Below are 13,628 nucleotides of genomic sequence, written 5' to 3' on the forward strand. Positions count from 1 at the left end.
TAATATTCAGAGAGAATGATGTGTTTTCCCCACAAGGTGGCACCTAATACCTTCTGTTTAGTGAGCTGTAGCCAGACTAATGCCTGCCACTGCAGTGTTGCTTTCTCATTTATGGATTATAAGATTTCTGTTTCAGTTATTATCATTTGTGAAATTTCTGCTCATATTATTAGTTGTTAAATTTGGTGATTTTATAAATATTTTGTGTCCTTTCTAGATCACACACACACTCGCTGATCCTTACACCCACCACTACATATACCAAGTTACTGCACTACCTGGATCCTGAATATCTTTAAAGGAAAACCTGACTCCCATGTCCTGACCAACAGCCCACAGAGACTGTCACACCCTCCTAACCAGCTACCTACTTAAACCTATTTTAAATCACAGTGAATCCAGAAAACTGGGGGTCTTAACTAAACCTTAAAGATGTAGTTCATAAGTTTCCATACATATTTAAAGTAGGAAGTTTGTTAATATAAAAAGCTTCTCATGGAGATAGACACGCAAGAGATAAAAATGAGTGTGCTGGTGTGGATTGATACATTTGTTCTGTCAGATGGACGACATGATGGGACGTCTAAACTCTCAAGAACCCCTTCTTAAGATGCTGTTGATGTGTAAAGAATGAATGTAAGTCAATGCAGTGTCCTCAGTTTTGTATGTGTGTGTGTGTGTGTGTGTGTGTGTGTGTAGGAGCTGCAGCTGGACCAACGTTTCAATGAACAGGCAGAGAAGGTGAAGGCCCAGCGGGTGAGAGAGGTCAGAAAGCAACTGGGCTGGGAGATGGAGCGCTGCTGCATAGCACTCAAAAAACTACAGGACTGGTACTGACTCAACACAAACACACACACACACACACACACACACACACACACACACACACACACACACACACACACAAAACACAGTTGCATATTTATGCTGTCCCAAAAAGAATCTAATGGCCCTGCTTTGGACATGTTCACTTTTTTGAAACCTTTAATAACCCTGTATTCCTGATACATAATGTAAGACAGGAAAGACACCTTACAATACAATTTGAAACATGCAGACTAGCACATTGCTCTCATGATTTTAGTTTTTCCTATAATAATACTTCCCAGGATCCAACATGTGGAGTCTACTAGAACTGATGCACCATGTAAAAATGACTTATATGAAACATATGAATCAACGCTGTGCCTGGCATCTGAAGAGGATTTCATTTTGATTTCTCTCCCGTTGCTGTAAAGTCAGGACATAAAGACAACCTGCAACCGGAGTGAAAACCTCCGCTCATGTGTTTATCTTCAGGTTCAAGGACTCTTTGGAGTCCAAAGTGGTCACTGTGGTTGCCATCTGTACCAACCACAGAGTCTCCAGCTACCGTCTGCCGGCGCTCACTGAGCCTTCAGCCTGGCTCAGACAGCAGAGCAGACCTGGCCGGCCCGATGAAGACGGAGCAGCTACACAAGAGCGCAGAAGGTCCAGAGCTGAGCCTGCAAAAGACAGCGGCGAATTAGAAGGTGAGAGGGTGTCTGTGGGTTTGCTTCACCTGTAAAACATCCTTAACATATCATTTATGTGTGTTCGCCAGAGGACAAGGTGCTGTGTCCCCTGATGGCTCGTCCAGCGGGGATAAAGCTGGGAGATCGGCAGGTCGAGAGGCTCCGAAAAGCTGCAGAGAAAGCTGAACAAGCTCGAGCCAAGATAGAGAAGAGGCAGCAGGAATGGGAACAACTGTGAGTGTCACATCCAAAAACATCCCCTCAGCCCTCTGTGCTCAAGTTAGATTCATGTGGCACTCTTTGTTTTATGTTCACAGTGCTTCCTGTGTTCTGTATTCTCCTAAAAATCTCTAAAAAAAAAAAAATGCAGTGTCAGATTAACCCACTAGGAGGCTCTGGGGCTAAAATGGTGAGATGTTGGTGCAAAACTGTGATAGATTATTGGTGTCTCAGGTATGCAGAGAAGCCAAAGGAAAACTGCGAGGATCCTCAGGATGTGCAGGCCATCTGTGAAGCCAAAGAGAACATTGGAGACTTAAAACTGAAGTCAGCCAAAGACTTCACAGTGCCAAAACACCTGAGGATGAACACTGAGAGGAAGATAACAGAGATGATAGCCCTGGAGGAAAAAGTACGCACAATCACACAGACACACACATATGCTAATTCACATCTTACTTCATTCCCAGCATTAACTTCCTTCAGGCTAGTTTTTTTCTTACTTCCTGTGTTCAGTAAAACTGATGTATTTGGACTCTTAAGTGTCTCATAAAAACAACTTAATGGTCTTTGGTACGGATGATTAATAATGAAATATAATTATGCTGGATAGTGTGTTCACTTTAAACATTCTGTATATAAAATACACATAAAGTTAAATGAGGTGAGATTTTGTGATGATATTACTCCATTTCATCATCTTAAATATCCTCTTAGAGAGGAGCTGCAACTGAGAGGAATAGAAGGGAAGAGAAGTCTCCATTACTTGATTAATCACTGTTTTAGTCATTTATCAAGCAAACATTTAAATTATTTTCTGGTTCCAACTTTTCAGTAAAGGTCTGCTGTTTTTCTCTGTTTTATATCACTATAAACTGAATATCTTCAATAATGGAAAGAGCTTTAGTTACAGACAAAGCAGATTCCTTTAATGATTCCCTCCATCCCATCAGATCCGTGAGAAGCAGACCGAGATGAATGGTCGGATCATGACGTTGCGGGATTCCAAGGTTCGCCTGGTGTCTCAGCTGCATGCTCAGGCTCAGCAGCTGCAGAAGGTCCAGCAGCATCTTGCGGACCATCTCCACTCCCCTCCACCCGCTCTGCCCACTATTCTACCAGAGGAAACCCCAGAGAAGAGGCTGCGGTACAGCCGCGCTACCCTGGAGCGATACCGGGTTCTGAGGGAACAGAGGTACAGGATCCAAGACTCAGACCACAGTAGACAAAAAAAGTTTTCAGATGTCGAAATGATTCTTTAGGAGATTTTCAAGAATCAGTAAATCTTTTTTTTTTTTTTCCAAATAGGTGTCCCACAGTGGAGCAGGAGGAGCAGGAGGGAGCTGCGGGTTTATTGGAGCAGCTGGAGAAAGAGATGGAAGGAGAGGAAGAAGAGGAGAGAGGAGAGGAAGGGACACCCTGCCTGTCAACTTCATCTGTAATTGCAGAAGAAGAGACAGCAGTGGAGGAAGGAGTAGAGCTGAGCGAGCTGGAGGAGGAGCTTCTAATAGAGAAGGAGATCAAACTGCTGTACATGCAGGACTCTCTACTGGAGGAGGTCTGTTCATTTTTCATTTAAAAAAAACATTTTGAATACAAATGTATTAAATCAAATTAAAACACAGCTTTTTTTCATTATTTTTTAGAAGAGAGGGTCCATTAAAATACACAAAATATCTTCTGGAGTCTACTGAACATCTCAGGCTGATGATGTACTGTATAACATTATGATATCATCTGTGGATGTGTTTGTTAACCACCAGATGGAGAGTTCGATGTGTCAGTTTGATGCGAAGCTCCTGCTGCGTCACCAGAAGCTGCATCTGGACTGGCAGCTGAAGCTGGCTGACCTCCGTCAGCTGATGCTCTACCAGGAGCTGCTGCTCCTTAAGGAGGTCGACAGGAGGGAGGAAATCCTGCAGGAGAAGCTGAACGCTCGCATGAAGGAGGAGAACAGCATCACGGTGGGAGGGATTCTTTGTTCCTGTGGATGGTCTTTTCATTTCAACATGTACTTTAGCAATCTGTTTAAAGGTTAGCAGTCTGTTTAAAAGGCCCTACTGGTGCTTTTTCTTTTTAATTGCATACTTAACAATATTGCTGACCACAGTATTTTAGATTTTTCCATTTATTTTCCTACCTCCCAGGCAACCTCCATTAATGTCTGTGCAGAATAAAAATCACCCTTTAGAAATGTAATATCATAAGAATTTAAAGCCTCAGACTTTGGCGCCCCCCAGTATTGGTATTTTAGGGACAGACATCAACGCACGCAGCTAAAAGAAACCCACAGTCATTCAGTCAAAATCACTTTTTAAAGCTGCTATAATCACATAAATATTCTACACATTTTGCCTTTAATAACTATTGTTACTGCCTACTAATGTAGTGCAGATTTTTCCAGTCAGTCTAATGCTGATAACAAAAGAAACAGAGCTGTTCACTGGAGCATCATGACTGAGTGGGTAACACTGTCTAAGGCTGTTGGTTTGAAACCACAGACTAGCTTTTTGTGTAGGTTTCCTCTGGGTGCCCCTACACCTACCTTATTTACTCATAACTACTCAGGTTATGTAAGTGAAGTTGGGGGAAATTTGTATGTTCATATTTAGACTGAAAACAGCACTATGTTAAAAAAAACTCAAGTGGAGTTGGTATGAGCATGTTGCTTCAGGCACCAGTGAGAAGATGAAAATCAAGAAGTCCAATCTGAGTAACAGATCCATGAATTTGAAGGCTTAGCAGACACCAAAACACTGCAGAGCAGTTTATAATACTATGAGGCGTTTTACAACTTTGATTGCATTTGTATGTATTTGATTGTCCAGTGCAGTGTGTTGCCAGATGACATTGCATTGCATCACTTCAACTTTTTTGTAGCGTGACCCAGTGTTTTGTTGCTGGAGCCTCTGTCTAGAGACCACTGCTGTATCAAGCCAGTGGTCTGAAATGTACACAGTGCTGATGTCATTCTGGACACGACCACAGCAAAACTAAAACTTTTCTGTAACAGATGTTAGTGGGCCCTGTTATTTTTAGACTAAATGATCTAAGTAACTTATAAAATTAGATTTTCAAGTTGACACCGACAGTGTTGTTGTTGTTACATCCTCTCCTCTCTTTTTCTCTTTCCTGACAGTCTAAGCTGGAGGAGTATAATGAACAGCTGGAACTGAAGCGCAGAGACATAGCCAAGGTGCACGAGAGAGAGAAGGCTCTGGCTGCAGCATTCCAGGCCTCGCTGGGCGAAGACAACAAGTTTGAAGAGTTTCTGACCAAAGTCTTCAAGAAGAGGATCAAACGTGTCAAAAAGAAGGAGCAGACGGAAAATGAAGGTGAGCAGAAGAAACTCAGTGTGGTTGTGTGAAGCTGTGTCAGTTTATTGTGTGTCCTTTATAATCCAAATGTGTGTTTGCAGAAGAGGAGGAGGACAGTGATGAAGACTCAGATGAAGACGATGACTGGGATGATGATGATGATGATTACGAAAGCGACATGGAGGAGGGAGGAGTTCCTCTGGATGACAGCGTTTGCCCTCCAGGTCAGTACTGTGGTGGATGAAGTACTCTAATCCTTTACTTAAAGTGCTGCTGTTGTCACAGGTCACTATTTCAGAGTATTTGTTACCAGGTCACAAAGTAATATAATTCCACAAAAAAAAGCAGAATAATGATTATATAACTATTTTATTTGTCTAGTAATTACCTGAATTGTGCTGCATTTTTCCTCATTTCTCTGTTCCACAACAACAAGATACAGATATTGAGCTGAAGCAGGTCATCCATATGTGAGGTAATCAGTCTGTCATCATCAATTTAGCGGCTCAATCTGTACATGTGTTTCTATTAGAGGTCTTTAGATCTGAACCCAATCCTTAATAGACCCATGGAGAACTTACCTGAACCTGATGTGCATAATCTTATCTTCACACACAAAAAAAGGAAAACCAAAGACAGTCAGACCTGGTGAGAAAAGAACCCATCAAAAACGTGGCTGAGCCAAACAGATGCAAACAATAAAGTACATATCAATGCAGTGACCTTACTTCTTTTTTTTTTGGGTTTTCAAACCTGCAGTTCGTTTGCTCTGGTTTGAATCAGTGGAAGAGTTGGAAAATGTGTTGCGTTTTCCACTCGGATTAGGGTTTTTTTTCACAAAAACAAAAATTTCAAGCAAACCAAAATGCATCACTAAAAGTCACGTGAGAACATTCACTCTGTCAGATGGTTATTTTTGCGTATTCGAATCCCAGTATGCAAAGTAAACCTGGCTACAAGAGCCGTTTAGCTCTAACTTGATTCAGGTTAGAAAGATGGAGAAACATGTACAAGATGGACAGATTTATGAAGAAAAACATCATCAAGCAAACACATCGGTTTATCCCAAATATGACAAAGCCCATCTTTGTCTTTAGTTAAAATTCTACACAATGACTTTAAAAATGAGCTGCGACATCTTTTTTGCAGTTACTAGTTTGGTTGTGGCAGGTTCTTGTCACAATTGAGAGCTGTTGTGTTTTGAACATGAAGCATTTTGTGGTACAATTTTTTGACGTTCCAAGTTCAGCAATAAAATATGTGAGCGTGCATGTGTCTCAGGCTGTGACCCACAGTTGTTTGAGAACACGCTGCAGCTGCGTGAGCGACGGCTGGACCTGGAGGAGCTGCTGGTGGAGGAGAAGAAGAGCGCTGATGCTCTGGAGAAGGAGTGTGATACCCTCATCAAGAAGGTCAAACTCTGCTTTTCATTTCTCTGCCGTGTTTCTGTTATTATCATGTGCTCTTTTTTTTTTCACTCACACCTTTTGAAGCTTTTTTTTTGGCTTGGTTCTGCAGGAGAAATCGGTGAAAAGCAGTCGGAAGGCAGCAGAGGGCGACTTGGAGTTAGTCAACAGGGAGAAACAGCAGAAACTGAACGAACTGGATATGGTGATTCCTTTCAGACTGCACCAGGTAAACAGACAAAAATAGTAATGACGAAATTCAAAGTAAAACATCCAGTTTGAGATATCATTTTCAAATTTAAGTTTCGTCTTTCCCAGTTTGCTCAGTCCACTGTCTCTCTCCCCTCTTGACTACCAGATCGAGTTTGTCGTTAACGGTTCAGTGCCGTCCGACCTGACCCCGACGCTGGTGCTGAACAGGATGGAGCTGAGCCGGCTGCAGGAGCGCGTGATGGAGCTGCAGGTGGAGAAGACTCAGCAGAAAGATCTGTCCTGTCAGGCCCGCCAGCAGCACGTCAGGCTCGTCCACGACCGCAAGGAAATGAATGTTGAGATACAGGGTGAGACGCAAACAGAACAACATCTGCGCCTAGAGCTCGGAGCGGAGGAGCTTGTGAAACATCTGCTGATGTGTAAAGATACAACATATAAAATCTAAAAATTCGGATGCTACGTAAATGCATTCAAGTCAAAGAAAAGACACAAACAGATGAAAATAAATCCAGATTTGCTTTAGGCAAAGACATGTCCGCTGGAGTTAAAAATATTTCAACTTGAGCATTTCTGGGGTTTTTTTTTTGTATCACCCCAATGTATTAATTTGCACAGATAGGACAAGAATAACAATATAAGTATTGTGACCAGGTTATGCCAAAAAGTGTAAGAACAAAATTAATTTGCTGGTTGCTGTTGATAGTACCAAAAACTGACATTGTTCGAGTCAATTATATGTTTACTGATGAGTGTGTTGGTGTGTGTCTATATGTGTGTTGGTGTAGTGTTGGAGAACCAGTGCAACCAGCTGATGATGATGAAGTTTGGGAGGCTGGTGGATCTGGAGGCTCTGCAGACGCTGTCGGGGAACAGGACACTGGAGGAGCTCAAGCAGGAAAAACTCCTCCAAGAAGCAGCAAATGCCAAGGAAATCAAACAGTGGGATGTACGCTGGCCTCTTTGTGTGTGTGTTTGTCAGTTTTGGTGTGCGTATGAGTGTGCACTTTGGCAAATGTGCGATATCTATATATCTGCTTTATTTTAATCTAATCATCTTTAAACACAAAATGTCATTAAAAATAACTTAGATTGTAATTAGTTTATTGAGATTTGTCTTGATTTGTGTGTATGTGTGTGTGTGTGTGTGTCTTATGTGTGATATTCAGGCGAAGGTAGAAGAAGAGCATCAGGCTCTGATGGAGGTGACCAAGTGTAACACGGAGTGTCTCCTCAGCTTGACGATGCTCTTTGATGAGAAGAGTGAACTGGAGCATAAACTCAACGCCAGGCAGAAGAAAATTGTAGGTCTATGCATTACATTTATTTAATATGTAATATACCCGTGATTATCCAAAACTGGGATTTATGTACTGTTAATATATGCAAGTGTATGATTATGTTTGTTGAAAAAACACTGATTCAGATGAGCAGCAGGTCACAACCTTCCACAATAACTCTGCCATCTCTGTTGTGATACAAACAGAATGTAACAATAGATTTTTCTGGCCATTAGGGGATAGAAGAATTCCAAAACAAAATAACAGACAGCTCTGATATATCTCCATACAGTGATACAGTCATTTAATCCATCACTTATGTAACAGAACCAGGAGCCTACAGCCATGCTAGCTGCTCTTTGAGGCTGTACAGCGGTGCTTTGAGCTAAATGCTAACAACAGCATGTTAATACTCACAATGACAATGTTAACAATGTTCATCATCTCAGTTTAAGGTGACTGATGGGAATGCTATGAATAATATTTGGTCAACTTTGGTAACTTTGACCTGATGATGGCATTAGATGGAAAGGTCAGGGGATTCAAGTTATTACAATTCATCCTCTGGGGACCATGAATTTGGGCACCAAATATCATGGTAATCCATCCAAGAATTGTCAAAATATTTCACTAGTACCAAAAATGTCAACCTTAGGGTAGCAGTAGAGGAAAGAGTGAGCAAGTCACTAGAATACATTTTCTGGGAAATCAAAAATATGTGTACAAAACGTTGTACCAATCCATCAAGTAAATGTTGAGATATAGTGAAAAGTCAGGGGATCAGAGGAGACTTTGAGTATCTGTACAAAATGTCATGACAATTCATCTGGTAGTTACAGACATGGTTTAGTCTGGACCAAAATGGTGGACTAATAGACTGACATTCCCATCTAGAGCCACTAGCATGTCTATAAACATTGAATTGTGGAGTGTTAAGAATTTCAGCTTTTATGAAATTAATATGATCCATGTAACGGTAGAAATATTTTGTCAGTTTGATTTATATGTGTAAATATATTTTTGGCATTTTTTGACCTTTGTCAGCCAGATCAGGTGACAAAGTCCTGGGTTGGATTCACACTTAGTATGTCATGCCAGCTCATTTGCCTGCTTTCTTCTATTTTTGTGTGCATAACTGCCTTATCATATATCTGTTTATGTGTATCCAGGGCAGACAGTTGCAGGATTTCAGCAGGCGTGCAGACCAGGAGGAGATCTGGAGGCTTCAGGAGTTTGTGAAAACACAATCCCATCAGATCGAGGCTCTCAGCAGAGAGATTGACCTGCTGTCCCGTAAAGGAGGTCACGTCCTGCCAACCAGCCAGCCTCCACTCCCCCCACTCGCCCCTCTGTCCACCCCACAGACCACACCCACACCGTCAAACCAGGACCAGAGGCGTCTGTCCAAACAGCTTAAAGCACAGAAGTCACCCAGCGGGCAGGGAGCTAATTAACTGAAGACAGAGGCCAGAAAAACACATTTGGTTGCTGTATATTGGGAGAACTCTGCTCACTAATATCACTTTCTTTAGAATTATTGATATTGTTAAGATTAAAATAATCTGAATTTAAAGTCTTAAATGATGATGGTGTTTGATTTTGTTGTTACTGAAATCTGTGTCCTGTTGGAGTATGAAACCATTTGATGTTATTGACCCCATGACCTTTCCTCTAGCATTAGTTTCAGCTCAGTAATAATAGTTTCAAACTGATATTGAAAACCAAGAGGCAACACATGTGAGGATAGTAAAAGTAAAGTAATGTGATCTCTTTTATTGATTTTAGTTAAAGAAAGCCTCAAGAAAACTCTAGACTCAGGATCCTAATAACTTCACACTGATCTACCATCTACAGTACCTTTCCACTCCCCGTCCACACACACACACACACACAGCTAGCAAGAGGAAAAATTAGCAGTGTAGAATTCTGTAATTTTGAATCAGGAAACAAAAAGGAGCTTATCACACACAACCTTATCAGAGCTGAATATTTGATGACTGTAGTGTTATACATTTTATGTAGTGAGATTAATGGGTCTTTTATCCAATTAAAATCATCATGTACAGATCTCTGATCAGATTTTTGAAAATGAAACCTGTAAAATTGACACTGTAAATTGGGAATAATTAGGCTGTATGTTGCAGGTGGTATTCCAAAGCTTTACTGATTAGGGTCCATCATAGTCAGTAGTGTGTAGTACACACACACACTACGTAGTGTGTGCACATGCATAGAGGGGAGGAGGCAATTAGTATCAAGTTAGCACAAGCGTCATGAGTAGTGACAAAACAAAAAGATAAATATGAGATGATATCTAAATTCCAAACAGCTCCTCTTTCCAGAATGAAGCAGAACCTGACAAACGTTCCCTCCTCCCTCTCTGTGAAACTGTTAATATTCACAAAATATTGGAACATTTACTCTGAGTGGAAATGGTGCAGCAAGTGAACTGGTTACTAAAACGGTGCAGTATTTTTGTGTATACTTTAAATGTCAGACTGCATCCATACAGTATTTCAAGTATTTCAGTATTCTACAAAAGTCTGCCACTTCCTGGTATTCTGATTCTGACCGATCAGTAACAAATACCAATGTAAGACCAATGTTCTCAATACCCATCCCTAGTGAACACTGGACCAAACTCAAGTTAAAACATCTGTGAATATTGGACTACCTGAGAGTCTAATTCGCCACCCTTTATGTGTTGTATGTTGCTGGAGCCTTCTGCTATGTGCATGGGAAAGGTGTGTGGGGTCAGAATTCAACAACTGGCCATTAAGAGGTCCTATTGCTTTGTGATTTGGACTTGATGGATGGCCTACTTTGTCCAAGAGATGTCATAACCACTCACATTTATTTATCAACAAAGCACTTGATTGAAAATCCCCATTTTATATTCCATCTTTGATACTAAACCTATGACAGTCACCTAAAAATCAAAGCACTAATATGGTTCACTGGGTAACAAGATGATTCTCAAAACTTATCCCCTACCTGCTCTAAAGCTGCTTTACTTGAGCCTGTTATTGTTTGTCATTCTGTTTAATTAATGATTCTGCAATACAAAAAGAAGAGTTATCAGGGAAAATATTTACAATGACAATATTAACTTTGATGAAAAATTAAAATATAGGGTAATATGACACTACAAACTTCATTTATGACAGTTTAATAATGTTCAAAAGGGAAACTGGTTTCTATATCTTTTCCATGGATCGGACCTCCTCTGTAAGTCAGTAAACAAGGACTGTACAGTCTCTTCCTCTTTTAAACTACTCCCTTTTTTGGAATTTAGCAGTATCTGAAAAACCAGTCCTCCCACCTTTATACTGTCAAACTGTATGACATTCACAAACTATTCACTAAAACTTTGTCTGAGAAGTGAAATGGCGCAGCAAGGATTTAAGTTTGACAGCAAAAAACTTTGCTGTTCCATCTGCCTGGATCTAATGAAAGATCCAGTGACTATTCCCTGTGGACACAACTACTGCATGAACTGTATTAAATGCCACTGGGATGAGGATGATCAGAAGGAAATCAACAGCTGTCCTCGGTGCAGAAAGATTTTCAGACCGAAGCCTGTCCTGGTGAAAAACACCATGTTAGCAGATTTAGTGGAGGAGCTGAAGAAGACAGGACTCCAAGTTGCTCTGGCTGATCACTGCTATGTCGGACCTGAAGACGTTGCCTGTGATGTCTGCACTGGGAGAAAATTGAAAGCTCTCAAGTCCTGTCTGCAGTGTCTGGTCTCTTACTGTGAGCAACACCTCCAGCCTCACTTTGAATCTCCTGCCTTTGAAAAACACAAGCTGGTCGACCCCTCCAAGAAGCTTCAGGAGAACGTCTGCTCTCGTCACAATGAGGTGATGAAGATTTTCTGCCGCACTGATCAGCACTGTATCTGTTATCTCTGCTCCATGGATGAACATAAAGACCATGACACTGTCTTAGCTTCAGCAGAAAGGAATGAGAGACAGAGAGAACTCGGGATAAATCAGCAAAAAATCCAGCAGAGAATCCAGGACAGAGAAAAAGACGTGAAGATGCTTCAGCAGGAGGTGGAGAATATCAATTGTTCTGCTGATAAAGCAGTGTTGAACAGTGATAAGACTTTCAATGAGTTGATCCGTCTCATTGAGGAAAGAAGCTCTGATATGAAACAACAGATCAGATCCCAGCAGAAAACTGAAGTGAGTCGGGCCAAAGAGCTTCAGAAGAAGCTGCAGCAGGAGATCACTGATCTGAGGAGGAAAGATGCTGAACTGGAACAACTCTCACATTCAGAGAATCACACACAATTTCTACACATTTTCCCCTTGCTTTCAACACTCAGTGAATCTACAAAGTCACCTTGCACCAAGCTCCGTCCTTTGCGGTACTTTGAGAATGTGATGCTGGCTGTGTCAGAGGTCAGTGATAAACTACAGGACATTCTTAATGAGATGTGGCCGAAACTTTCATGGACAGTGACAGAGGTGGATGTTTTACTGCCACAAGCAGAGCCCAAGACCAGAGATGAGTTCTTACAGTTTTCATGTCCTATCACACTGGATCCAAACACAGCAAACTCACGGCTGTTATTATCTGAAGGGAACAGAAAACTAATGTATGTGAGTAAAAGACAGGCATATTCTAGTCACCCAGAGAGATTCATGAACAGATCTCAGGTCCTGAGTAGAGAGAGCCTGACTGGACGTCACTACTGGGAGGTGGAGTGGAGCGATTTTGGGGTTTTTGTGGTAGTCACATACAACGATATTAGCAGAACAGGAGATGACAGTGAATTTGGAAACAATGCCAAGTCTTGGGCATTAGAGTGTATAGGCTATAGTTATGTATTCATTCATAATAAAGTCAGAACTTATATCTCAGGCCCTCAATCATCCAGAGTAGGAGTGTACCTGGATCATAGAGCAGGTATTCTGTCCTTCTACAGCGTCTCTGACACCATGACTCTCCTCCACAGAGTACAGACCACATTCACTCAGCCGCTCTATGCTGGATTCAGGGCTAGTCATTTCTTAGGTTTCGGCTGCACAGCTGTGTTGCATGACCTTATGTAGACACAAGTTATTAGAGAGGAAATGGAAGAGAATGAGAGTTAGAGTTTCTTTAAGCAGCACGTTTCTCTTTGTTTTACCAGCTAAAGCTGGTACATTGAAAACACATTTTACAAACATCTTGTACAGCCACATAGGATAAAAACAGGGAAAATTATACACTGGGCTTTGATTTTGTTTAATTATTGTGTAGAGTTTTTACTAATTATTATGTGTTACTTTTATCACAACTGAATAGGTGATAATTTGTTGTGTTCAAAAAAGTAAAGATCAACTCATTATTCTGATAATAAATTTTTAAGTTTGTTTTTTTCAAGCTGAAAAAGTGGTTGTTTGTGTCAGTCAACAAAAAATCAGTTGGCTTCAGAGCATTTGCCTACTGTGCCTGAAATGGCCATCTTTGCATTTAAAGAAGCACATTCAGTAGAAATCTTTAAATCAAGACTGAAAACCTACCTTCAGTCACCTCATTACAGCCTACAGTAGAACATAGTCAGGTCCATCACCTTTTAACATCCATTTAACATTGATTAACATTCCATTTTTTATTATTGTAAATTGGTTGCTGTATTTTTTGTCCTATGAATTATCTTTAATTGTAAAGTGTATTGGGCCCATGCTGCATGGTGATTCTGCACTTTGA

General features: G+C 41.0%; 2 protein-coding genes across 2 annotated transcripts in view; both read left to right on the forward strand.

The window, feature by feature from the left end:
• LOC122968291 (cilia- and flagella-associated protein 44) overlaps window positions 1–9,509 on the forward strand; it is a 20,411-nt gene extending 10,902 nt beyond the window's left edge. Inside the window, exons 22-36 of the mRNA XM_044333400.1 lie at window positions 700–830; window positions 1,300–1,511; window positions 1,583–1,727; window positions 1,947–2,124; window positions 2,666–2,907; window positions 3,021–3,270; window positions 3,476–3,676; window positions 4,852–5,047; window positions 5,131–5,253; window positions 6,311–6,441; window positions 6,548–6,664; window positions 6,794–6,995; window positions 7,434–7,594; window positions 7,815–7,949; window positions 9,095–9,509. Of these exons, the coding sequence (XP_044189335.1) occupies window positions 700–830; window positions 1,300–1,511; window positions 1,583–1,727; window positions 1,947–2,124; window positions 2,666–2,907; window positions 3,021–3,270; window positions 3,476–3,676; window positions 4,852–5,047; window positions 5,131–5,253; window positions 6,311–6,441; window positions 6,548–6,664; window positions 6,794–6,995; window positions 7,434–7,594; window positions 7,815–7,949; window positions 9,095–9,379 (2,709 nt within the window). The 3' untranslated portion in view covers window positions 9,380–9,509. The remainder of the gene's footprint in view (window positions 1–699; window positions 831–1,299; window positions 1,512–1,582; window positions 1,728–1,946; window positions 2,125–2,665; window positions 2,908–3,020; window positions 3,271–3,475; window positions 3,677–4,851; window positions 5,048–5,130; window positions 5,254–6,310; window positions 6,442–6,547; window positions 6,665–6,793; window positions 6,996–7,433; window positions 7,595–7,814; window positions 7,950–9,094) is intronic.
• A 1,705-nt stretch (window positions 9,510–11,214) lies between these two features.
• LOC122968661 (tripartite motif-containing protein 16-like) lies at window positions 11,215–12,995 on the forward strand. The gene has a single exon (XM_044334047.1). It carries the CDS (start codon window positions 11,267–11,269, stop codon window positions 12,986–12,988), a length of 1,722 nt encoding a protein of 573 aa, XP_044189982.1. The 5' UTR covers window positions 11,215–11,266; the 3' UTR covers window positions 12,989–12,995.
• Window positions 12,996–13,628: the final 633 nt, after the last annotated feature.

The sequence above is a fragment of the Thunnus albacares genome, chromosome 18 (assembly GCF_914725855.1).
Source record: "Thunnus albacares chromosome 18, fThuAlb1.1, whole genome shotgun sequence".
In the NCBI taxonomy this organism is placed as follows: Eukaryota; Metazoa; Chordata; class Actinopteri; order Scombriformes; family Scombridae; genus Thunnus; species Thunnus albacares.

What these genes read in the sequence shown, in the direction of transcription:
- LOC122968661 (XM_044334047.1), top strand. Translation starts at nt 11,267, where the DNA reads ATGACATTCACAAACTATTCACTAAAACTTTGTCTGAGAAGTGAAATG.